The 26,564-nt window shown below is 42.5% G+C and overlaps 1 protein-coding gene across 3 annotated transcripts in view; it reads right to left on the bottom strand.

Moving 5' to 3' along the window:
• The window catches only part of OPCML (opioid binding protein/cell adhesion molecule like), a 501,061-nt gene that overhangs the window by 15,212 nt on the left and 459,285 nt on the right, over window positions 1-26,564 (bottom strand). The window contains exons 4-7 of one of the 3 annotated variants that reach the window (XM_047071582.1): window positions 2,929-3,066; window positions 2,396-2,516; window positions 1,763-1,914; window positions 843-869 (exon numbers count right to left, since the gene is read on the bottom strand). In XM_047071582.1, the coding sequence (XP_046927538.1) occupies window positions 843-869; window positions 1,763-1,914; window positions 2,396-2,516; window positions 2,929-3,066 (438 nt within the window). The remainder of the gene's footprint in view (window positions 1-842; window positions 870-1,762; window positions 1,915-2,395; window positions 2,517-2,928; window positions 3,067-26,564) is intronic. The other 2 variants (XM_047071584.1, XM_047071583.1) reach the window with 2 other exon arrangements.

Genomic DNA, 26,564 nt, shown 5'->3' on the forward strand with positions numbered 1-26,564 from the left:
TACAGAGCTGATTCCAGGACTGAAAAATTTTAATGTCACCACTTTCTTTGTGATCGAGATTGAGCATAGGGAAATAGGGCTGTAAGGCTATTGCCTCTGGAAGCACAGATGAGCACGTACTGCTGCATCGTTGTGAGTGTGTGCATGTGTTCATTGAATGCTATTTACCCAGGATCTGAAGGAGCATCCACTTCTGGGTTTCATCCAGTACCTACTCACTGGTATGTGTACCTCAGTGTTAATTAACCTCATTGGTCTTCCTTTTACTCGTCTTTAAAATGGACTTAGTAACCTATGTTGCACAGTACTGGCTAACATAATGCATAGAAACCAGTAAATATTTGGTAAATGGTAAATATTATTACTATTATTATGAATAATGACCCCCAAATATTTCTATTTTAAAATGAAGTTTATAGAATTAAATCATTTTCCCCTTTTGCCTTGATCTAAAAGAATAAAATATTCATAGTAGGGTGACTTCCCCATGAAGATAGTCATTTGATAATCCATTTGGTCTCTTGGTTGCATTCCTCTTGGTGCTGCTATGTGCAGAAATAGCAGAATATTCATTTATTTTACAGGCCACCAAGTCAAAGTGTATTGATTTTGGGGGGAACCTCTTCCCCAAAAATGTATAACAATGTGAGTGTTTATGTGAAAGCCATCATATTCTACATGCTTGTTACCTAAATTGTGCAAACCAAACTCCCTGAAATCTATCTACTAAGGGTAAATAAGTCAGGGAGGTCAAGCAGGCAAGCCTATCTTTAAAGTAGGCTTATATTCAAAAGCATAGGCATTCAGGCAGGCAGAGGAAGGAAGGAACATGCTGTACCCACCTGCCACTGCTGATGAGGGGCTTATTTCTAAGACACACACAGCACAATGCACACACAATGCAGAGAGAAAACAAAAGACATAGATCACACATTTCAGATGGTTGGTGGACAAAGTTTAGTTAATGTCAGTGCTGAAAGCTTGTTCAGGGTCTGAGGTACACATGGAAAGATGAATACCTTTTCATCCCACTCACCTCTAACCAAATCTCAGCGAATAAACAAATACATACACACACGAAATATCACAACAACCTGGCCCTGGCCCATGGTGTGAAATGCTACACACAGAGATGGACACAACAATGTGGGAAGGCTGGATGAGAGAGAAATGAGGGCTTCTAAGGGAGCCAGTCAGGACTCTGGAGACCTCTCCATTTATATGGGAGGAAAAGACCTTCAGGGAAGGTTTTGATGCTCCAGCTTTGGACAGAGCAGCCATCGTGATGAAGACACAGACTACTGCTCTGTCCACTCAGTGAGTGAGAACATGACATGACAGTCGATATGAGAATCATGATGGCTGCAGTTGACTTAGTTCAAATCCATAAATATAACCCCCAGAATTATAGACTCTTAGTATATAAGGTATCTTAAAATTATATCTAACTTACCCCCTCAGACCTTTAGATACTACAATCAAACTGTTCCCTGGTTCTATGCTCTTTATGGCAACCACCATTCAACTTGGTTCAGAATTGGGTTTACTCCTTTTGTGAGGTGCAAACCTTGCCTTTCAGTAGACCATGAAATATTAATTACCTTGCAAACATCACTGTTCATGCTTAGGAGAATGACAGGGAGAAGCATTTCATATCTAAGGGTGGTGGGTTGAACAGTATGGATGAACATAGGCCAAGCAAATCCAGCCTTTCTCCCTCTACATGCCCCGATCCCACTGCACCCAGGCTTCCTGCACTCACCATACAGTGTGATGCTGGCATTGGTGTTCCCAAGCTTGTTTGTGGCCACACAAGTATAGTTCCCATAATCCTTTTCTGAAACATTGAAGAAAGTCAGAGTGGATATGTGGCCTTTGTTCTCAATCCTCACGCCGCCCAGGCCGGTGGCTAGCCTGCAATAAGAGAAGGTATTGCTGGTCTGGTTCTACAGATAGAGTGAAACAGCAAACAGAGAAGCAGGGGAAAGTGATAGATACCAGAGATGAATCTTATAAGGAGGCTCCCCTCCTCACAGACACCTTTCCTCTAACTGACCCAGTGTCTCTAATTCAAAACATAAGTACCACAGCCTCCACAGGAGGAAAAAAGAGAGAATATTCATGCTTCAAAGGTGAAATTTACTGGTGTCTAGTCATTGATGGCTGCCATGTCTACAACTAATCTCAGGTTGTGAAATGAGGTCAATTAATTTTCCCACTTTCCAGCTTTCTCTATTTTTTCATTCCTGGTTCTAAAAGGAGACATTGTTATAAAGGGGACTAACGCATTTTGGTTTTGCCATATCGTTCTCCTTTACTTTATCATTCTCTTTCCATGTGGGGAATGATCCATTGGCTCTGCATCAGATATGCCCTATTTCCATTTTCAGGGTACCTGGTATCTTCCTTGAACCACTGGAATTCAGCCATAGGCACTGCAGAGGCTTCACAACTCAAGATACCCTTCTGACCAACAGAGACACCAGTGTTCTTGGCTTTTGAGATATAGGGAGGGTCTGTGGAAGGAAAATGCAGAGTGATTTCATGAAACAGATGAAAGGGAAATTTAGTCACCTGTTATGCAAATGGATTTCTTGTGACACCCTACCTTCCCAGTTACATAACCCTTTATTTTAGGAAAATAATTCTTGCTTAAAGATATTGCATTTACCCCAGCATCTTCTTAAGCCTTGAAATCAATTCAAAGTAAACAATTCTCCCCATTAGCTAAAAGTTCTGACAGGCACAGGTAGACTCCAGGGCCAAAATGGCAATGGGGACACTCATGGTGCAAAACAATCTGAGAAAGTATTTTCCTGTTGGAAACAATTTGGAACTATCAGAAAATGGCACTGTCATGACCAACTTGTTCTCTTAATACCTATATTATTTTTTCCTCTGAAACTTCCTGACAATGGGTCAACTCACAGTTTACAGTGATTTTTACTTTCCGCACATCAGGTGCGGCAACATCATTCAAGGCGCTGCATTCATACTCCCCAGACTGGTCACGTTTGATGTCAGAGATTTCCAGGTATTCATCCTCACTCACAAAGCCCTGGCCTTCTGGGAGGAAAGAAAGAGACAGAAACAATCAAGAAACTGTGAAACCAGGGACAGAACCATATTCATATCTTGAGCTTGTAAGGAAAGGAATACAAAAAGCTGTAATAATGGGTTTTGAACATTGAGTCAAAGATTATAAGACACCATGTTGACCAAATAGTATGGCATTTGAAGAAAGAAATTCTCTGCTTGAGTCTTGCGTCGATGTGTTTTTGTCCAAGTCACTTTAACTTTTTAGACCATTTGAAAAGAAGAGGCTTTCATTGTTTTTCCTATATGATTATTATGAGGATTAACTAAGAGAATACACGTGAAATGCCCAACACACTAGTAAACTTTGATATTTTAAAGAGAATTGTTATGATTAATAACATAATAAAAATGTAAGGATAACTTTAGGGTATGTTAGTGTGGGCATCTTAATTTTTTATTATGTAGAAATTCCCTTGGAGACAGAGCACAAAATACTAACTACTTGTAGAATAAATAAGCAAAATAAATTAATATTTTAATATAGACAGATGTAAAGCAGTTGATTTGTTTTCAAATTCTACTAGAGAAGAAAAATTGGAGAAAGAGTGAATACAGAAGTACTCTGTGACTGTTTTGCAGGATGTGCTCAATAAATGTTTGCCAACATAAAATAACAGTGGTGGCCTCAAATGATGGATCCAGAGTTACTGGAACAGCCTTATGGATTTAATACCTGACTTTGTGGGACATTCTGGAGGCTTTATTCCTAGGCACTTGTGAAGATTGGAATTCATGATACAAAATATTGTGGGTTTGTAAAATGTATATTGTTTGCAGCCATTACATGTCTTACAAAAATCTGGTCCCTCTGTCTTGTCGCTTATTCCCATCCCTGTGGTTCAGCACAAATAGAACAGACCCTCTGCCTTGAAATTCAAATGTTTTCAGTTCTGTCAAAGCACTAGGCTCCCATGAAAACCCAGCCAACACAAAGGCCAGGGAGGAAGTACAGCCATTTGCATTTCTTTTCTGCCTGTTGCCTGATTCCTTTTTGTGCTCCAGACATTAGAGTGAAAACAGTTTTAGGAAGATAACAACTCATTATAATTTTCCTCAAACACACATATAAACATATTCCTATCCAATGGATGCTCCATCAACTAAGTTTAGGTCCACTATGGATGTGAAACAGCAGGAAGTTGAGGGGTAGGGTGATGGGCAGTGGGTAGAGAGACAGGTGCTTTAACAACCTGATTTTGATTCAAGTCGAAGCCTTGGGGAGTTTTCCCCCACCCTGCCCATTTCCCCAGACCACTTGCTTTTCACCTCATGTGGCCTTCATTGCCTCCTCTTCCCACCCTAAGTCCCAAACAGCCAGGCTCTTCCATTAGTTACCAAGTATATCCCAAGAAGGTGTGGGGCCCCTGGCAAAATATTTTTCAAGGGGACCCTCTATATATAAACAATTGCAGTCACCAATTCTGGTAGCCCAATATCATGTAATTACATGAAAGAAATGTTGGTCTTCCAGCAGGAGCAATCCTTTGCCACCCTCCTAGAACCAGGAACTGTTGATTGGGTCCCAGTACAAGCCCACAGGCATAAGTGTGGGAATCTTGGGGAATCTAGTTGAACCCACATGAAGAATGGCTGAGGGTAGAGGTTGGAAACGCACCCTGAATGGGAGAAATAGGGTCGTAGGGCCCTATTTACCAGGATCCCAAGGTAGTGGTGCTGGTCACAAGCCCTGTACCACAGCAGACATTTGGTCATTCACGCTAATTCATATACTAATTCCTCAAGATTTATTGGAGGGATATAAACATCTTCCCATCTTTTTTCCCCCCTTATTTCTCTTAGGGTTAACAGAATCTCACAGTTGAAGAAGATTCTGAGATCACTTATTTCAGGAAGTCTATAAAGACAAAAATTGCCTCACTTATTGAAATTATGTTGGTGGACCAATCTCAGTATTTTAAAGGATCAAATAACAATGATATCACACCAAAACAACTTCCCAAATGCACTGTACCTTTTCTGCAGTGAATAAATATGGCAGAATTGAAAGTCTGTCTTGGTACTACTAACAGGCCATTATTTTTTCAAAATGTGCTGCGGTGCATTTACCACAAGTAATTAAACTCCACTTCATTTGACCAAAGGAGCCACCTGCAGTAGGGCCTGGCAGGAGCCTCAGGCAAGGTTACTGACCTGCTTACCTTGGAGAGAATGAGATAGATCTATATCATGCTACACAGTATACACCAGACAGCGCTGTCTTAAAGTCCCTGATAAGGCAAGTTTATGGATGCCAGTCAACTTAGAAGTGTTGGTTTGTGCAAAGGGAAGGGATAACCAACCTCAAAGAAGGTGGAGGTCAATGTGCTGGGGCCCTGAGTAATTCTCTGCATTTGTATGAGTAGGGCAGATTCTGGATTCTTCATGAAGCAATTACAGGGCAACACAACCACCCTTTGGAATGCGGGGATGTATTTTCACTATCTGTAATGGTATTTTTATGGAACAATTATATGACAGCAAAAAAAGGAAGAAGGAAGAGAGTGTTTTGTGCAAAATAGGGATCGTTACGATAATACTACCTCGTTAAGTGATAAAATGAATTTTGTCAAGTTTGTACCATAAAGTAAGTGCTTCTCAGATTTTAATTTGCATATAAATTCCTCTGGGATCTAAAAAATATAGAGATTCTGATTCAATAGGTCTAGAGCAGGGCCTGGGACTCTGCATTTCTAACAGATGCCTGAGTATCTCCATGCTGCAGGTCTGGGACCCACACAGTGAGCAGTGAAGCTATAAGGCACCACCACGTGCTGTTCTCAGCTCTCTCTTGTCACACATTTCTAACTGTCTGGGTCTTTGAAGTGGCCATTTGGTCAACAGAGCTTACTGAATGCCCCTCAGTAAGGGGATTATTGTGGAGTCTGCATCTCAAAAGACACCCTCTTGGGGGTATAGCGCTCAGTAAGGTGCACTGAAGCCGGGCATCTGGACCCCTGAAGTGAACTGTTCACTGAGTGTTTATGATCTTACTACAAAGTGTTCATTCTCTTGAACGGATTTCTTTGCTAAGAAATGGAAAGAGGATGTTGAAATCCCTCCCCATCTCAAGCCCACTGAAGGTGATTGAGATGTTATTTTTGTTACTGCTTTGAATACTAGGTGAACAAATCTAGGTTGCTAAATGCCTAGAGACCTAGGAAACTGCAGGGTTTAATGCTTTCCCTGCCCTCTCCAGTTCTGGTTGCAATGGAAAATCCTGATTCCATGCTGCAGAGAAAAGGGCAGAAGGCAACACATGTTTTAATCCTCTTTGCTGGCTGCCAAGAAGACAAACTGCTGATGTGGAAGCAGAGGAAGGGAACTGGGCAGGGAGAAACACCTGAGGGAGGAACAAGAGAGGAAGGAGGAGGAGAAGGAGGAAGGAAAGAAAGGTAGAGGGGGTGCAAGCAAGATGGCCCAGGTGCCACAGGAAAGATTCTGAAGACACTTTCAAAAGGGATTAAAGAAAAAAACTAAAGGACTAAAGCCTAAAGGGCTACAATATTTTCTCTGACAAAATGCATGAAAATGAGAGTTCCAAATCTGCTTCACAGTTTTGCTTTATGGTGAGATGTCTCTTAATAAGCCAATAACCCAAAAGCATTATCAACCTGCTCTATGCATTCAGGCATCCAATATAACATGATTGGGAGGAAAAGTAAGTGAATTCTAAGCCATTGGCAGAAATATATTTTTTTAAATGGATTATTTCTGGGATGCTTGGGTGGATCAGTTGGTTAAGCATCCGACTTCAGCTCAGGTCATGATCCCATGGTTCATGGGTTCGAACATCGGGCTGTGTGCTGAAAGCTCAGAGCCTGGAGCCTGCTTCGGATTCTGTGTCTCTTTCTCTCTCTACCCCTCCCCTACTCATGGTCTGTCTCTCTTTCTCTCTGAAAAATAAATAAATATTTTTAAAAAATTTAAAAATGGGCTATTTCTTTCCTTAGATGAGTACTTTTAAGAAAGTCAATACACTGTATTAGTGAGATTAAGATCTTCAAGAATACAAGTGGGGCCATTTATCATGGGATGTGGGAGGTCCCTGGACTAGGGCCCCTTAGATGCAAGGCATGTGCCTGGGGACAGAGTAAGCAAGCCCCGTGGTTCTGTGGGCACAAGGGGGCTTCTTCTACAAAGACGTGTTCTGACTTAACACAGTCACAGAAGGCAAAGAACAAACAATGTCCACGCATAGGGCCTGGCATCTTAGAAACGGAGGGGCAGACCAAGAAACTGCCTCAGGGAAGGATCCTTGGCATGATCTGCTTTCCCTGATATCACCTGCAGTTATCTTACCCGCATGTACCGTGAGAGAAGGGCTGGGTTAGACACTGTATGTGGGGTGGAGATGATGTAGAAGACAAGGTCCTTGACCCTGGGCAGTCTATAATCTCATGAGCCCACAACTGGAGCACTGTATATTTTTCTGTCCCTCAGCTCAGTTTTCAGTGTTCTTAATCATTTTTAGATCCCTCTCGTAAGGTGCAGTGGGTCAGAAAGATTTATTAGAGCTGGAAGAAACTTAAACATCATCCTCATCTCTGAGGAGACCAAATGGGAAATCCAGAGAAATCTGGAAGGATTCTGACCTTGTTCCTCTTCTTTCTTTTTCCCTTCACATCCTGTCCTCCCATGCCAGCTGTATCTCAGTCACCATTCCTATGCCTAATCGTTCCTTCTTTTCTTCACACAACTCTTTAGAATTTCAGTTGGAAACACCATGGAGGATCAAAGATTTTAGCCTTCCATTTTTTGGATTATTGTCCCTGACAGAATATCTTTCCCCTTTCTGTGCAAATATCCCCAAGGATGATTTCAGAGGGAAGTCTATTCCGTTGCCATGCTATTCACACCATCCAAAACAAGCATCCTCATATTGAGGCAAACTCTGCCTGGCTTCTCCCTTTGAAATAATTAAAAAGTCCCCTTCTGGGTGCCCCAACCCCAGTGTCCCTCCTCATATGCCGCTGAAAGCTGACGCTCTATCCAGGGAAACTGCTTTGTGAGGTTAAATGTCAGCACCTGTCACAGCTTTTGCCAAGAGATCTGTCAGGAGATGGCTCACAGTGGCACATGCCTGGGGCAGGTGTCTTAGAGGAAATTAATACGAAGAGATGAGAAGAGGGAGGAGGGCTAAGAATTTAAGGAGGTATTGACACAGAGAAAATGGCATCATGAAGAGAACAGCCAGAGGAGGGAAAGAGGACTCAGATGGCTGAGAAAGGAAGAGAAGAAAGAGAAAGAGGAAGAGAAGGAAGCCATTGGGAGTGGGAATTGTGTAGACACCCCAGGGTCTATCTGGCTCACATGGTAGGATTTCTCAAAAAGGATTTCCCTGTTCCCTCAGCAAGAAGGGCTATTATAGATGTTCCTTATTAATACTAAACTTGGAAAGTTGGAATCCAAAGTCCAGGTGCTTGTGTCAATGCTTCTGACCTATTTAAGCCTCACCTAGGCTTTTTGATCTATATTAGACAATAGCTTCTTGTCCATTCACCAAAACTAGGTATCCATTCAAGTTAGCAAGGAACTGAGATTTTGCTCCTATAAGGAGCGCTTAGTATATCAAACAAGGTGTGGGTTGGCTGGCTTGTTGTATATTTTCTGGAACTCCTACCCTAGAGGTCTGGAGCAAGATAAGGTCAAGGAAAAGAACTGTCTGGAGTAGTTCCCTCCCAGTGGCTTCTGTGCCCTTGAGGTATGTAGGGCAAGGTAGATATCAGAAGTGCATGTGATGATATGTGCCACAATCTTGTCGCTCATCCATTTCTCTCTCCAGGATCCTGGCCAGTAGAACATAATCACATAAAGTGAGCCACAAGCAGATCAAAATACCAGCTTTACTGCTGTCAGGCTGGCCTACAATCTGGGCTTGGCATCCAAGACTGACACAAGTTCTTGCCTTTCTCCCTATGAACTAAAGGTGTCTGGACTACTGCAGTAGGAGTACTTGCCTTGGTATTCAGCTACAGGCCCAATGCTGGACCTGGGAATAAGGGCTGTATTGGAATAGAAAATCAAGGGTAAGGAGAACCCTTTGACCCAAGCAGAGGTAGATTAAGAAGGTGATGGAGAATCAGATGTGCTGCCTCACTTCTAGATAATGGACTTATCCCTGCTTGACAAGGTCCAAGGGCTGCTGAGCAAATAACTTTAACAGTGACATTAGTCACCCATCATCCGTGGAGACAAAGAGTGACCAGTTTAGAAGAGGGGTTTATTCCTCCTAGGAAGTACAGGGGGAACTGTCTTCTGGAAACCTGTAAGCTGGAGAGTAGGTTTCTTCACCCTCCCTAGGGATTTCCTGGCCTCATTCTCAAATCACATACCTCTCAACACAAGAGCCTCCTCTTGAATGACAGAAGCATTAGAAACATGCTTGAGTGGGAACTGGAGTAAAATCTCAGCACTTGGTACAATTTGGCTCATGTGACCTCAGTCTTGTATTGCCTGCACTTGCTTCTGATAAGGTAGGTGTTCCATTTCTAAATTGCGAACACACTGAGATGAGATTACACCTTCCACTCCCTTGAGCTGTATATGCATCTCATGTAAGATGAACACACAGTATCTATTCATTCTACATCCAATTGCCAAAGGTTTGGAAACTGAACCCTCACCAAATTATCTCTCTCCACTTAATCTCTCTCTCTGCCAGGCCTGCTCCACCATCTCTGTGTTCCCTGACACTCTGACTCTCTTTAGAATGCTGCTGACAATAAGCAACTCTGAGCTACCCCTCCTTAATTAAACCAGGAAGTATGGACAGCAGTATATTCCGTCCTCACTTGCTCCCAACTCCCAGATACATCCCTTTGTTGCATTGGAGTTAATGAAACGTATGATAAACCCATGGTTTAATTTTCCCTTAATTAATATAAGAAATTGAATTGTGCTAAAGTCATTTTGTTTTGGAGACTGAGCCTCTGGGTCAATGTCTCACTTGCTGGTGGTGACAGAAGCTCTTTGTCTTGGGCTCAGACAACCTTTCTCAGACTGTGGCCACCAGGACCTTGTCTGAGGGAAGGGTGGTGTGCTCCTCTCCAAGACTGCCTTGCTGGCTGCCTTCCCTGAGGCTGACAGGAAGTTGGCTAATGACAAGATCAATGTGTGACTGGGAAAGTCAGCTGAGCTTCTAGTGGGGGAAAGAGTACATTAATAATGCTCTGGGGAACTGGGGGCTCAAAGGAATTGCCTGGCAGTGGTGAGTTTCCTAAATTTTTCCCTTTTTCTGATGGAACACCTGGGATGACACAAGAAGAGAAGGGCTCAAATGACTCATCTGATAGGACTATCCAGAAAGATAAATTCTGGTACATGGGCACTTTATCAGAAGGAGGAAAGCCAAATACAGGGGATATGAAGAGTTTTGTCTGGTATGTGGGGACAGGAGAATACAGTGTCAAGAAATCTTTTTGCAATGAGGTCTAGGAGGGAGGGCCTAGAGGTCTTGTCCCAGGTGGCACATAGCATCAACCAAGGAGCACTATGAAAACATACTTTTGTGCCCATGCTTACAGATTGGCTGAACTGTGCCATCACTGGCATCCTCTAAACACTGTCCAGGGGACCTGACATACAACAAGGGACTACATCCCTAGTTGGTAGACTGGGAGGCTCCTGTGGCCTTTATCTACCAAGTGCCAGTTCTACTTATAGGCTCCCAGGCTTCTTCTGCTGAGAATGCACTCAAGACCTAGCAGTCCATAAGGCTCTGCATACTCAGAGTGTGCTCAGGCCTTCTGTTGACTGTTCACTGGCCTCCATGAGAGACATACAGTTAGAATGCCAGCAAGTGAGTCTGGCAAATGGGACCTTGCCACACTGCAAGGTACTGGCAGCCAGGGTTGGGCCTGACAGTGTCGAATGCCCTTCATCAGCCCAAAATGGACGGGAATGCCCAGATCTACTAACACAAAGAATCAAGGCAAGAGTTGCTCCTGTCGAAAGTACAGTGAAAACATGTGGTTAGTTTGGTTTTACTTGTGTCTCTTTTCTGAGATTGGTTCATTAGCCACAAGGAGAACCAGGACATGAGAGTTTTATAATCTAGATGATACTGTTGACCCAGAGGGAGTAGTCTTGAGTGAATGATATGGAAAGAGTCAGGATACTGGCAAAAATGTGGCCCATAGCCTTGCAATGGAAGTCCAGAGTGCATGCCAGATAAAGAAGAGAAGAGTTGAACACACACACACACACACACACACACAGGTGCACACACACACACACACACACACACAGTGAGAGAGGAAGACAGAGAACATGAGGATACAGAATGCAAAACTCCGGGATTTCCCATAGAGGCAGACAATTGACTGAGGGCAGAAGCTTAAATCCATTTGGAGAACAAAGCAGACTATTTAATTAAAGAAGTAGCTAACATTTATATTCTACAAAGTATCCAAATGTAGACAGATATAAACAGTTCAAACCAAAAAGACATAGAGGTTGAAGAAAACAAAATCATTGCTTTTAGAAAGCACAGCCGAAACAGCTAAGTTATTGACAAAACATTAAGGGCATTTGAAAAGTTTTTCTTTATTACAGGGTTTCTTCTTTCATTACCATTATTTGCACTCTGAACCAACAAGGCTATTTCATTACTAACAACTATAAGGAGAATAAATTCTGTACTTTAGTTGAAATAAACTACTGCGTTAAAAAATAATCAATAATTTAAAAAAACAAATCAAAGCACTGAATAGATACTACTTGTTTCATTTGTGTATGTCTTATAGACGTCTTAAGAAAGTTTGATTTGATCTTGCCTGCATTAGCCTAAGCAGGAATGACGAGTTACCTAGCTCCAGTTTCAATATATATATAATTCATTTGGTTAGTTTATTTATTTATTTTGAGAGAGAGAGAGAGAGAGAGAGCCATCAGTGTGCAGCTTGATAGGCTCGATCCCATGAACAATGCGATAATGACCTGAGCTGAAATTAAGAGTCAAATGTTTAACTGACTGAGCCACCCTGGTGCCCCAGGAAACAATATGTTGGAGGTATGGAAATGTCCCATGCCACTGTGTGGTCAGTGAGTATCCAACACCAGAATTACCTAAGGGTGCTTTGAAAAATGTGCTTTTTGAGCCCACAGCAAATCTAGAGGGTCAAAATCCATTGGGGTTCAGCTTGTGTCCAAACTCTTCAAATTATTTCTAATAACAGAGCACATCGGCTGAATGCTGTGCTCCTTATGTGGTTTGGGGGGAATTAAACCTTTCCTTCCAATACCAACTGCACATGGCTTGTTTTCCCTGGGGATTAGTGTTTTTTGTATAGCAACACCAAGGACGTCTTTGTTATTTTTATAAGTAGGGTGACCTTATAGTTAAGTTTGTCAGTTCACACCTGTTTTCCAAGCCTAATTATTAATGGTCACCTTCTGCTCTCAAAAGTATCCTGTTCTGGATGATAATCCATGTGGCCACTGTACTCCCAGGGCATGGAAAGTCCTGCCGTCAGGATCGGCCTGGGCTGCTGATTGCACCTTACTCTGCCTGTGGGGCTGTCCCAACACCTACACTTTTAAAGTCAATAAGAAGTGGTTTGGTCCCCAAGGAGATTGTGCATTCTCAGATGTAGGATTCTGCTAGATGAAGGTCAAGAATGACTTCAAGTGCTCTGTTCCTTGGAGCTTGAGACCCATGAGCTAACTACAGTTTTCCATGGGATTATAGACTAGAGCAGCTGCTTGGACACTAAATCAACTGCAACAAGGGGATCAGCACTGCAGCTCAAAGGATGGAAATCCATCTGGGGTTTAACAGATCCTGGCTCAAATTCCTGGCATGTCATCTACCATACCTGCACCTTCTAAAATGGTTAGGATGGCCCAGAGAACTCATGGACACAGTGCCAGAGCCTTTTCAGGTTATTGGGGAGATGCTCTTTTGAGGAAGAATGTAGCCCAGTTTCTACACTTGAAGGCTTGATGCAGCCTGACTCTTCTCACTTTCTCTCCTCCTTCCTCTTCTCTTATTCTCTCCCTTTTATGTTCTCCCAGTATTAGTTCCCAACAGCACAGCCACATGACAATGATGCTAATTATCAATGTTCATTAATATTTTTGAAATCCTTGTATTAGCTTCCAGGCAAAACACCCACTAAGCCAAACAGCAGACTTGGCATGCTGGCCGCATCTGAGACATTCTGCACACTTCACAGAATTAGAGGGCCTGAGCTCTGAAGCATCACAGGAGATAGCTTTGCTCACACACTCAGAGCAGCAGCTGAAAAGGAAGAATTAGGAACTGGGCACTCAATAGGCAATGTCTCTGCCTTTGGGGCCAAGAGCCGTTATTGTGAGGTTGGATCCCTTTGGAAACTTTCTTGTCAAGGGCTCTCTACATCTGCACCTTGTGCTATTCTAGGCAAGTCTGTCTGCCTCTTATCATCCAACTTGGACTCTTATTAACCTGACCTCTCACAAAAGACATCTATCTTCTTGGCTTCCCTTCTTAGCCTAGTCCCCATAGAAGTCACCATACACACAGTCTTCTATGACTCTGCCAAGAGCAGGAATAAGTGGAGAAAACTACTGAATTAGAGATCAGAAGACCTGTATCTAACCCCAGCATTGCCACTAATGTGCTATGTGACTTTGAGTAAGTGTTTTAGCACCCCAAGCCTTAACTATTTATCTCCTATCAAATAAAAACCTGCTCTAGATGATTTCTAAGGTCATTTATAGTCTTTCATAACTTAGCAATAGAGTCTATGACCAGGAATCCTGCATAATTCTTTAAGTTCTAGAAATCTTATGACCATGGTGTTGATAGGCAAAGTTCCAACCCAGAAACTCAGGGTCACTGACCTATATGGAAACATAAGAAGTTTCCTGCAGTCAGGCATGCACACTGCAGAATTGACCTATGCCACCCTAGCTTTATCTGGGATCTTGACAATGCAGGCACAATAATAAAGACACCATGCAATTTCAAGGTGGCTCTCATCTGTCACTGTGCTGTTGCTGCTCGGTGATGAGGAGGAAAGAGGTTTTGACAATTATGAAAGACTGTGTGTGTCTGAGGGTAATGTCTTGTATTAATGGGGGAAATTAATTCTTTTCATTCCCTTCTAAGAATCCTATTCATGCAGATTTTGACAAGTAGCTGTTCTTGTTTCCCTCCTCTCGATGGGTAGGTTGGAGTAATGTCTTACAGGTATAACTAATCATCCACTTATATGATTTGAGACCCATTTTCGTGGATCTGAGGGTGCACTCCAAATGCAGGAAAATGACGCTTCTCTCTGCTTTCTGTCCTCCCCTACCTTTGCTAAAAATATCCCTTCTTAGTTATGTGGCTCATCTTGCTATCCCTTCCCAACCAGAAAACAGACACTGAGAAACAAGGAAAGGGGCATTGGCAGTAGGAAAGGCCCAACACTCAGTACTACAACTTAAATTTCCCTTGCACCTCCACTGTCAGAATTGATCTATGGCTACACCAGAATAGAGCCAAGATCTGAGGGGCCATGTGATGGTTAATTTTATGTATCAAGTTGACTGAGCAAAGGATGCCCAGATAGCTGGTAAATATGATTTTGGGGTGTGTCTGTGAGGTGTTTCCAGAAGAGATTAGCATTTGATTCAGTAGACTGAGTAAAACAGATTGCCCTCATTAATGTGGTAAGCATTATCCAGTCCATTGAGAACCTGAATAAAACAGAAAGATGGAGGAAGGGGAAATTCTCTCTCTTTTCCTGTGCTAGGATGTCTGTCTTCTCCTGCCCTTGGACATCAGAGCTCCTGGTTCTCAGGTCTTCAGATTCTGGCACTTACACCAGTGGCTCCTTTGGCCTCAGGACTGGGAGTTACACCATCTTCTCACCTGGTTCTCAGACCTTCAGACCAGACTGAATTATACCAGAAGGTTTCCTGAGTATGCAGCTTACAGATGGCAGATTATGGGATTTTTATCTCCATAACCACACGAGCTGATTCCTGTAACAAATCTTATCTGTCTCTCTCTCTACCCTATTGATTCTGTTTCTCTGGAGAACCCAGGCCTATTGGAACCCTATGAGGTCAAGATTCTGGTCTTCACTCCGCTACTAATTAGCCAGGAGTTCTGGACAATCCACTTCACTTCATGAAAATTCAGTTTCCTTATCTACAAAATGAGGGCACTGGGCCATTTATTTCTTAGCCCCTTAGCCACAGTTCTTCTCTCAACTTAATTCATGGCAGTCCTTCTGGCCCAGTACATAGGGATGCTGGGCTCTTATCATCAGTCTCTGGATAGCAACCAGCATTTGATCAAGTCCTGAAGCCCCTGGGTAGGGAAGTCTGGAGTGTGAATCCTACTTCTACTCTTGAAACCTGGGGCTGTCTCTGGTTCTGGGAAATGCCACAGCTCAGCACACTGGGTGGGATGTGAAAGCTCAAGCAAGGCTTGCCAGCCTCTAAAATTACTCTCACCATGCCCCTGTTGTGCCACCCTTCCTGCCTGCCTTTGCTGGGTTTCCCTGTACTTAGTGGCCACATAAGCCCAGCAGGCCTCTGTCAAAATTAACACATCTTACCCGGAGAGGGAGAAGAGTACTGAAATATATGTATATATATATATATATATATATATATATATATATATATATTTGTAATATATTATATATTATATATATATTATAAAGCAAGGAGGATTGTAAGGGTGACTGGGTTCCAACAGGGCAGGCCTGGATTGAAGGATCGTGTACAAAAATGAGGACATTGGAAGGGGCTGCTGTGTTCCATGCCATGCAGGGCAGGTGCCTAGAGCCTGGTAGCTAAACAGATGGTGCCCGTGGATTTCCAGGACTATCCAGACAGGGAGCTTCTTAGGAGAATGAGTCAGGGTGCATAGTGTCAGCCACCTTCTTTCTGTGGCCCTGAGCTTGCTCTAGTTACACACAGCTCTAGAGGTTTTCTCAATTATAGAACATTGTACCCCAATGGTACATCATAAAATTAATGTAAATAACAGTGTGGTATTTACTTCATGCCGCATGTTATTCACATACGAACACACAGATATACATATGGCATGCATGCATAGCAGTAGAGCAACATTCAATATAGAAAGGAAAATACAGAGCCATTGCAATTCTGAAACCAATTCCATTGTGTGGGTTCCCCCACACACACCAAGCAATTCAACACCAGCTGGGGGTTCTGCAATTCAACTCAATTCTGACACTAATTACCTGGAGATAGCATCAGATCCCACCAGGTAAGGGCTCAGTCCCACAGACACTGTTAATCCCACACTTCAGAGGCCAATTGCAAGTCTGGGCTGTTCTTTCTGCTTCTGACCCACTGGGTATGGATCAGAGATTCCAGTGACCCCTCCCTGGGTTTGATTGATTTGGTAAAGTGGCTCATGAAACCCAGGGAAAATTTTACTTACTAGATTATTTATTTATCATAGAAAGATGTAACTCCAAACAGCCAGATGGAAGAGACGCATAGGGCATGGCATGGGGAAAGGGGCACGAAGCTTCCATGTCCTCTCAGTGCTCCCTTATCCCTGAATCTCCATGTGTTCACCAACCCAGAAGTCTATGAACCCTGCCCTTTGGGGTTTTCTGAAGTCTTGATTATGTAGGCATGAGTGAGTAAATTGCTGGCCATTGATGACTGAACTCAGTCTCCAGCCCCTGTCCCCTGCCTGACGTGGTGTCATGGGGATGGGGGACACTGAGAGTTTCAGCCCTCTAACAACAGGATTGGCTCCCCTGGCAACCATCCTCCATCCTTAGGTGCTTCCAAAGTCACATCATTAGCATAATAGAAGATACTTTTTCTGTCATCACAGGAAATTTCAAGGGTTTTAGGAGCTCTGTGTCAGAAACTGAGCAAAGACCAAATATGTTTTTCTTATCATAAATCACAAAATAACAGCTACTTTTTTCAAGCTTTTCTCATCATTTAGGAAATAGCACAATACTAGTTCATGAGAAACCTCTAACTCTGTATACATTTGTGTACACCTGCTTACCCACCCAGGCCTTCTGGTTCTAAATTATTTCTAAAAGTATTAGGTTTAACACTTGATAATCAATATCTGGTTGAAAAAAAGAATGTCTTCTTTCCAACCATTGATTCAGTGTGTATTTGTGTGTGTGTGTGTGTGTGTGTGTGTGTGTGCAAAGAAAATATAGCAAAATAATGAATAGATCTCACCTATAATCCCATGATAAGGGACAAAGATATAAGAAAGTGCAATGAGCCTTGAGCTTAGCAAATCAGAAGGTAATTCATCTTGAGAAGAAAACAAGTGGTATTTACATTATTAAATCACAATTACAAAGCCAATCAGCTGCAGAAGAGACCATTTCCATCAATTATTACTGAACTGAACATAATTTTTCAATCACCAGCAGATTGTAAATGGGGGCTACAGCTCATCCAGGAACTCTTCTATCATAGGAGTTATTAATCAGGTATTAACTTTGTCGAATTAGCAAGGACACCGGTGAGATGATGGGGAAGTGGGATACAGAAAAGACAGGAGGAGGTAGCCAGGTTAATTCCTGAGATGGAAGAACAGAGCACTTGAGAAGGAGATCTGCGGTCAGCCACCAATGAGTCAGTGCTCCTGCTGTGTTGAGGAAAACACTTGGCTCCCATGTTTTCATTCTAAAGAGTCAACATATGAACAGGTACAAATAAATAAGAAAGCCATGCACAATTTATTGCCTGTTTAATTTTTGTGCAAGAAGGAGCTCTGTAAGGACTACTGTATTCACTGGGGCCTAACCATGAGGAAGCTTTGGGTTTGGGTCGCATGGCTGACTGCTGGCTTTTGTGTGCTCCCCACCTACATACTTACCATCTGAGTGCTTCTGTGTTGGTGCAAAGTAAAAACTGCCTGACTCACTAGAATCTCATGTACCTTTGTGGAGGATGAAAAAAGCACATACAAAAGACTTTTGTGTACTCCTCTACTGTGCTGGGGTTATGGTACAGGTCTCAATAAAAAGTTCTACCACTCTAGTGGTTTACTAGGTTCTCTGGTCCTCTGTATTTTATCTTCCTCTGTCTTACCATTTTGTAAAATTCTGGCCCCAGTGGATTTCTATGCCATAATGAATAGGCCTTGATTCCTCCAAACTGCCAAATGTTGGTTCAATCCCCCACTTTGTAGCACAGCAGGCTGGTCTGCTAAGAAACTGATGTGTGCTTTGTCCTCAAAGCCATAGAAGGTTAGAAGGAATCAAAGGGGTTCCCTGTTCCCAATCCCCAAAAGGTGCCAGGCTTTTTGAGCTTTCCATTCTGAGCTTCTTACATCAGGATTGTTAATGGCTTTTGTGCCGTGGGGTCTCAAGCAGTTGCTAGGCACCTAGAAGATGATTACCATCCAGGTTTTTGTTTTAAAGAAACCGGAAAACAAAGAGTTTTCACTCAGAGAGGCGGGAATGGGCCAGCCAGGTGGGGGTGAGTGGGGAGTATGGACAGCCAGGTGATGTGGTTTATAGAGGCATCTCCACCAAAGCAGATCACGTATTCAATTCCTATGCAAATGCCCAGTAATCGACAGCACCTCACCCGGGTGATAATGAAGATGGATCCAGAAGCTGAAATCTACTTGTCCCCCTCCCTCCCTTTCTTTTTCCTTTATTCAAGGAATGAATTTTTCCTACCACCGAGGACTGACAACTAGTGACCATCTCCTGAGCATTCTAGATACTTCAGAGAAGAAAGGTGTCTCCCCAAACATGACTTAGATTGAATTTCTCACATGTCAGGGTAGCAGGGGCTCAAGAGACTAACTATAAATGTAGCAACGATCCTATAACTGAATATTATGGAATAGAAATCACATGTGTTATTTCCCCTACCTTCTCCCAACTAACTCTGACTTATCATTTGGGGTCTTAACCTAGATTTGACTCTTTCAGGGAAGGCTGCCACAAGAGATATTTCCTCTTCAACCCTCTCGAAACACTTGTCAGCCTTCTTTGCTCCGCTTTTTTCTCTGAGTGTCTGATTTACATGGGCTCCACGAACTGGGTCTTTGCCATTGGTTTCTGGTTGGGGTGACCACTAGGAAGCCCAGTAGAGGAAGGGAAGGGAGCTCAAATGTGAATTTTCCAGCAGGGTCATGTCCCATGCCTGAGTCACTTCACCAAAGAGCATGGCTTCTCTCCAGTCAGCCCTTTCCACATAACTCTTCCCCACTTATCCAGCAACTGCCAACTTCACCCCTCTGGCTGTTTCTAACCTTGGGGTAAGAACAATCCTGCTGTTACTAGCCTTGGGTGTGGGTTCCCTATACCCTTTCCATAACTTGTAAATAATCCCCTTATTAAATCTGCCTATAATTCTTCACAATGCAATGTGTTGTCTGTTTCCTGCTGGGGCCCTGACTCCTTGACCCTTAAAATCTTAGATATCCCTTCTCCAGGCTCCCATAGAACCTGTACTTATCATTACATTTATCTTTTTAGAGCAGTAATGCTCAACCTCGTAACTTGACACCACAAGGAACATTTTGCAATGTCTGGCAACCCTTTTGGTTGTCAAACTAGGGGTCAGGAAAGAGGTGCCACTGAGATATAGGGAGTAGAGTTCAGGGTCAGAGGTAGAGATCTAAAAACGCAATAGTACATAGGGCAGTCTCCCATAACAAAGAATTTTCTGTCCCCAAATATCAATAGTGCTAAGGTTGCGAACACTGCAAGAGTGTAAACACCTGTTCAGTCACCTGAATCTCCCTCTAAAAGGAAGCTCAGTGAATACCAGACTATCCATGCCATGCACAGTGGCTTCCCCAGGGCCTTGTGCCATTGCTGACACACAGTAGGGCCTCACACACAGTGGCTGAAAAGTATTAAAAATCAATTACTTAATGCACTAATGTAACCCAGTTTCCTGTGTTTCATCATCTAACTGTCCAATGCCGAGGATAAGACAGCTCGAGTCATACCTACATATAAACCTAGCCAGAAATAACACAATAAAAGCATGCTGTCTGAACCCCTCATCAGGATTTAAAGGAAATATCTTGTACTCTTTAGCTGGGGGACGGTGGTGCCAAGAGATGAACTCAAGATGTAGAGCAGGTAGTACTTGAAGCAACTTTGAAATATTGTCATTTCAGAAGGCAGAGTTGGACCAGCATGTAAGGCAGGAAAACAGCATGAGGAAGCGGAGGAGGTAGGACGATTCTGGAAAGTGAATTGTAAGTTATTTTATCACTCTGACTGCTTTTCTGAGGAAAATTACTGATGGCTCTCGGTTAGAGGATTCTGGCTCCAGGGGAAAATTCTGCCCTGTTAAACGACTTCAGGGAAATTGTAGTTAGGAGCCAATGGATATTTTCATGTTTTGCTTTCTCATCATACTTTTCCCAATTTTCTTATGATAAGCAAGAAAAGATGCCCACTGTGTGCCAAGCACATTATAGGCAGCAGAGGTGGGTTTTTTTGGGGGGAGAGAGATGGGGTAAAGTGGAGTGAGGTTTAAGCACCAGGCCTAGCAAATTGAAATCACTCAGTAAATATCTATTGAATCGAATACTCTTGCACACATCATTTCATTCTGGTCTCATTTGTATGGTCCCTAATTTTAGACTCCAAATGACTAGATTCCCCTTTCACTTTGTTTCTAGCTTTACAGACCCAGCTTCTTTCAGGCTATAACCTGTTCTTGGAAAACAAGGTCTGAGTAAATCAACATTTGTGCCCAAGAACTCCAAGAGATCAGCAACAAGAGAAATCATCTTAAAAGTTTGATTGTGGAAGTCTGATTCGGAAGGGTGAGGAAGGGTGCTCAGTGAGGCAGAGGCCACCTTTCTGAGGTCAGGCTTCAGTGGGCTAATATCTAATCAGAAGCCACCAAGCACCTCATCATCCCCCCAGGCGGCCCCTCCACAGTGGGGACGGGACGCTCCAGTGCCTTTTCCACAAGTTGCTCACAGTGACAGCCCCTCAGAGAGGCTCTGGGATGAGGACAGAGTGCAGATAGGAAGGAGGGAGCCAGCACCCCACGCCTTTGGGGGATGTGATGGCAGCTGTCCCCTGCTGGGATGAAATGGGGTTTGTGGTTTTGTGTAACCAGTTTCTAGGAGGCCTATTGCAGAGAGGAGGGAGAGGCTACTTTCACATCCAATCAAGCTGCTCTATGGGAAACAGGATGAACTAACTTGTAAGAAATCCACACCAGCACATAAATTGCTTCATGACTGCAGGGACATATAATATCTGTACACAGCTAGTATGCACACCACCTGGCAATGATGTGATTTTCAGTCCAGAATGTCAATTTATTTTTTTTTCCAGTAGGGTTTAATAATCATGCACTGACCCCAGACCGAATAAACATGCCAGGGGCAGTGCCAATAAAACATCTGATTCACCCTCTTCCTGGGAGACATTTGTAATTTTATGAACAGAGTGTAACAGGATTATAATAGAATGTATCACATAAACTTGGATATATTACAGGTCAAACCGTTTCCTAAAACATAACAGGGGCATTCTGAAATGGCTTGATCTAAATCCTATGATCCTAATACCAACATTGAAAAGGAGTTTTGCTGGGCTTGTTCATCTCATTTCTACTTTATTGTGAACTCCCTAAATTCAGCACAGGCAACCACAATGCTTTATGTGGCAAATGATCACACACTCTGTCATACACACATGAGGAGGGTGCCTGGGAAATGCTGGAAAACGAATGTCCCCTGAATCCAGATACCTTCCATGTTACAGCCATGGGTCTTCTACCTCAGTCACCCCATTGCCAGAGTAATGTCCTTGTTAGCGATGGTGGTTCCCTGACTCTGTCTTCTCATCTCTGGTATTGCCCTTAGAATAACCAATCCACTTTCATGGATAGGACTCTATGAAGGGCTTGGGAGGGGAATGGTAACAGAGATGGCATATAATAGCTACTCTCCCTGTCAGCTTGAAAGCATATTCACTGCTGCCTCCCTCAGTGTCAGAGAGACAGGAGCCAGGGACTGTTGATAGGATATTTCATTCAGCCCCAAAAGGAACCTTTATCCTTCTGGTTGTAGTTCCAATCTTCAGACACCTAAACATTGGGAGAAGTGAGTAATCTGCAACAAGACCAACACTGGATGTGTCCTCTAAGTAATAACCACTCTTACAAGGCAGAAACTAATAGGACCTGAAATCCTTTTTGCCAAAGGTTAAATCTTAAAATTTTCCCTCAAGCAAGATCCCGTTGAGATGTCATTCAAGACAGTCAATTGTGTCCTACTCTACTAGAGGCAGCCATTGTCTACATCTGTTGACTGATGTAATTATGAATGGTTTCAATGTAAACAATAAATGTTATGATAATGCCATGTTTAAATCATCCCAATTTCAAAACCCTCTTATGTTTAAATATCTTTTTTTAATTTTTTTTAATGTTTATTTATTTTTGGGAGAGAGAGAGACAGAGCGTGAGTGGATGAGGGGCAGAGAGAGAGGGAGGCACAGAATCTGAAGCAGGCTCCAGGCTCTGAGCTGCCAGCACAGAACCTGATGCAAGGTTCAAACTCATGAACTGTGAGATCATGACCTGAGCTGAAGTGGGACTCTTAACTGACTGAGCCACCCAGGGACCCCTTATGTTTAAATATCTTAAGCCAATCAGATATCAATCAAGACCATCTTTGTATAACTCCTTCTTTGTCAAATTAACTTATTCTCTCATCTTATATATGAAAGATTACCTACTATACTCACTATAATCCCTGCCCTCGTGGAATTTAGATTTTAGTAGGGAAAGAACCGACATCGGTTCATATGTGTCCGTTGTTTGTGGCTATGAAACATGTTTTTAAGTGGCAGAACCTTCTCTGCCAAAGAAATCCTACACTGGAAATTCACTGAATTATAAAAGCTGAGCTGCTCCATTGCGGTTGGGGCAGGGACTGTGGAGGAGCCCAGGACCTAAGTGCAGGGTCCATCCTCAGCCATTTGTATCCTCTTTCTGTCTCCTTCCCTTGTTATCTCCCTTCCTTCTCTAACCTTCACAGAGGCATCTGTAGGGGGTCAGAGAATTTCTAGGCCTTTTATGAACTGCAGTTAGTGATAAACAGGTTCCCACTGTTATGCAGAACACAGCATAAAAGGGGAAACAATACAGAAACAGATATAATATTAAATGACAATGGAAGATTTAAGTAGCAAGTCAGAACAAAAGAAAGATGTCCAAAACTGTGTGAATTAAACAGCTAAGAATTCTGATAACTGTTAAAGGAGTTTTAAGGCAGGAAAGGTCACACACTAGGCTGGAAATTTTAAGATTTAGTTAATTATTTTAAGGTTTATGGATTTTACTTGGAAGAAAATTCCCTATATCTAGTCTAATAGTGTTGTGATACATCTTGTTCACTTCCAAGTATGCTGTTGTCAGGAGCAATAGAAAAGAGTCAAAAAGACCTTAGGTCTTCCTAGTTAGCCCATAACTACATTATTCATCCATTTATTCAGTAATGATAAATGATTCTACCTGTGTTTCATACAGACAGTGCTGAGGGTGGAAGCCCAGCTGACTTCCATCAAAAAGCAACATAATTCACCTAAGTCATCAAGTGTGGAGGACAGAACAATAGTGAACATGCATAGTGCTTTGAACTTGTCAGGGGAAAGTTATCAAATAAATTTGTGGTATTATTGTTGTATTGTTCAGCATAGTCCAGTTAAAATTAGTTGAAGTTTTAAACAATACTTTTTATAATACTCTTTACAATTCCTTGGTTATATAAAAGCATATTAATCACATTGTTAGACCACCAATGCCTGTGTCAGGTAGTAGGAATACAGACAAATGAGACAATCCTTGTTGAAGTCTTAGGGTCATAAAGATGATTGTAACATGGAGTGTGGTACGTGCATCAAAGGGGGAAGCCAGAGGATTTGGGAGCAGACAGGAAGGACAGAACCAGACTGGTGTGGAAGGGTCCTATATGACTCGAGAGCTGGTGAGTGAAGAGGAATTTGCACATCCAAGAAGTTCAGATATGGCAGTCCCAGCAGAAGGGGTGCCGTGTTCAATGTACAGACACAGGAGGGAGTGTGACCTCTAGGAAAGCCTAGAAGCAGAGGTGGGGCCAGATGGGAATAGCCTTGAATGCACCTAAGGAATGGTCCCTTCAAACAGGTAACAAGGACAATAATAAGGTATAAGACACATACCCTGCTCTTAAAAAGCTTACACTATAGTGGGTGAGTAAGGGCATGCACACACACACACACACTCACACACACACAAACACATAGCATTAATCATAACACAATCTGTTCCTTTAAGAGATATGTATTGAAAGCCTACTATGTTCCAGTGCCTGATTAATTACTGATCATACTTCAGTGAATGATATAAAATTCTTATAACATCAGACAGTAATAAGAACTGTGCAGAAATATTACAACAGTAATAATAACTAAAATGTATCGAGTAATTACTGTTTGACAAGCACTTGCCATGAATCTTCTCATTTCATGTTCTATGGTGAAGGCCGTGGTGTGACTGCGCAGGTTCCTTCTTCTGGACTGAAACACTCATTTCCTCAGCTGTGAGGAGTGCTGTCTGCTGAGTCTCCTCAGGAAATTGGGGTGGTGAGTGGCCCTGCCCAATGCTATGCCCCTTTCCTTGGCAGAATGCATCCAACCACTGGCTGCTCCAGAAGATGCGCCCTTGGCTTTCATCAAGGTGAACTTCAAAGGCTTTCTTGGCACCACAGACAACATAAGATGGGCCCACACCTCTGTTACGACTGCTGCTCAGTTCAAATTCTCCAAGCCACCTGATCTGGTTCTTCATCCCCTCACAGAGTGTTTGTTGACTGGACTCCTGATAAAACTCCTATTTCAGTCTCAGAGACTGCTTCTTGAGGAAAGCAACCTAAGACATCTTGCAATCATTCAAGAAATTGAAGCTCAGGTCATTACTTGACCTGAGTCACACAGTTAAGAAGGAGTGCTCTTAATCCCCACATTTTACTCTTTCCTAAGCAGGATAGGCAATTACTGCTATTGTTGCTCAGAGGAGGGTGGTGACAGATGTATAGCAGCCAATACAGAGTAATCCAGAATTTCTCTTGGAGGGTACTTATCTGACATGACCACTGATTCCAAAAAAAAAATCCCAAACATCTCAAAATATTAATTCTCTCATTCAACAAATATTGACCACCTTTTTTGTGCCAGGTGAAGTTCTATACATGGGGGCACACAGAGACCTGAGCACACACTTAAGAGCTTAGATTCCAGAGAGGAGAACTGGTCAACAAACTGATGTGTCAGTGGTGCACAGAAAAAAACACAGCAGGCTGAAGTGCATGGGGAGCTATAAGTACATGTTATTCTATGCTGGGTGGTCAGAGACAACCTCTCTGGTAAGACAGCATTTAAGAGGAGACGTACAGGGAGTGGGAAAATAATACAAGAGGATGTGGGGGTCGTCGGGGAGACAAAGGAAAAAAAAGAATGACATACAATCTATGCATCAAAGAGCATAAACAACTAAAAGAACACCTCAGGAGGCCACTCAGACCTGACTTAATACTAGTATCAGACAAAGTTGCATAAATCTGGCTGTGTCACCTTCCCTGGGCTAACTGTAGTGCAGCATATCCTGACCAGGGTCTGGAAAAAGTAGATTCAAATCTAGATTTACAACGTAATTATTCTTCCATTCCTTCTGCAGAAAGTTGAGGACACTATTTCCTTACCAGCCTCTCTTTCATGATTGTTTTCAGGTTCCAATGAGGCAATAGTATGTAAGGAGTAAGAGTTAATCTGTCACCATAATATATCAGTTCCCAAACTTTTTGGTCTCGGTATCCACTGACACTTAGAAATTGATTTAGGACCTCAAAGAATGTGCTTTACTGTATTATATCTCTTGATATTTACTATATTAAACATTAAAATGAGACAAAAATTAAAAATAAAGATTCCAGCATGTATACCCACCATTACCTTTGTACCATCAGAGTAAGTATCAACACACTTGAAAAGCCAAAATATGCCTTATTAATACTATGAAAACAGTTTTGACCTCACAGATCCCCTGAAAGCATCTTGGGGATCAACGGATCACAGGGTAAATGAATCACACTTTCAGAACTGTTGCCAAAATAGAAACTTCGAGGCACTGAGGTGGGCAGGGCAGGAAGACATATTTTGTGTAAAGATAAATTAAATTTCAGCAGCAAAAAATGATGACTGGCATTCTCACAGCAAAGAAGAATAAGGAAAAACTATAAAGAGTAGACACATGAACTCAACAGCATTGCAACTAGGGGTTATCTTAAATAGGAGCAAATAATCATGCACTTCAATAGCTCCAGACAGCATCCTCAAAACACAGCATTTTTCAATAGGCACTGTTCACAATGATGACCCTGGGTCATTAAGACAATGTGAAAAAACATTAAATATACTATGTTTAAGAAGCCAATAAAAGGAAAGATATCTCTCAGAAACAAATCCTCAAAAAGATTCCCATAG

The sequence above is a fragment of the Lynx rufus genome, unplaced genomic scaffold, assembly GCF_022079265.1.
Source record: "Lynx rufus isolate CCGP_SWC_20201006 ecotype Redwood Valley unplaced genomic scaffold, mLynRuf1.p SCAF_9, whole genome shotgun sequence".
NCBI lineage: Eukaryota > Metazoa > Chordata > Mammalia > Carnivora > Felidae > Lynx > Lynx rufus.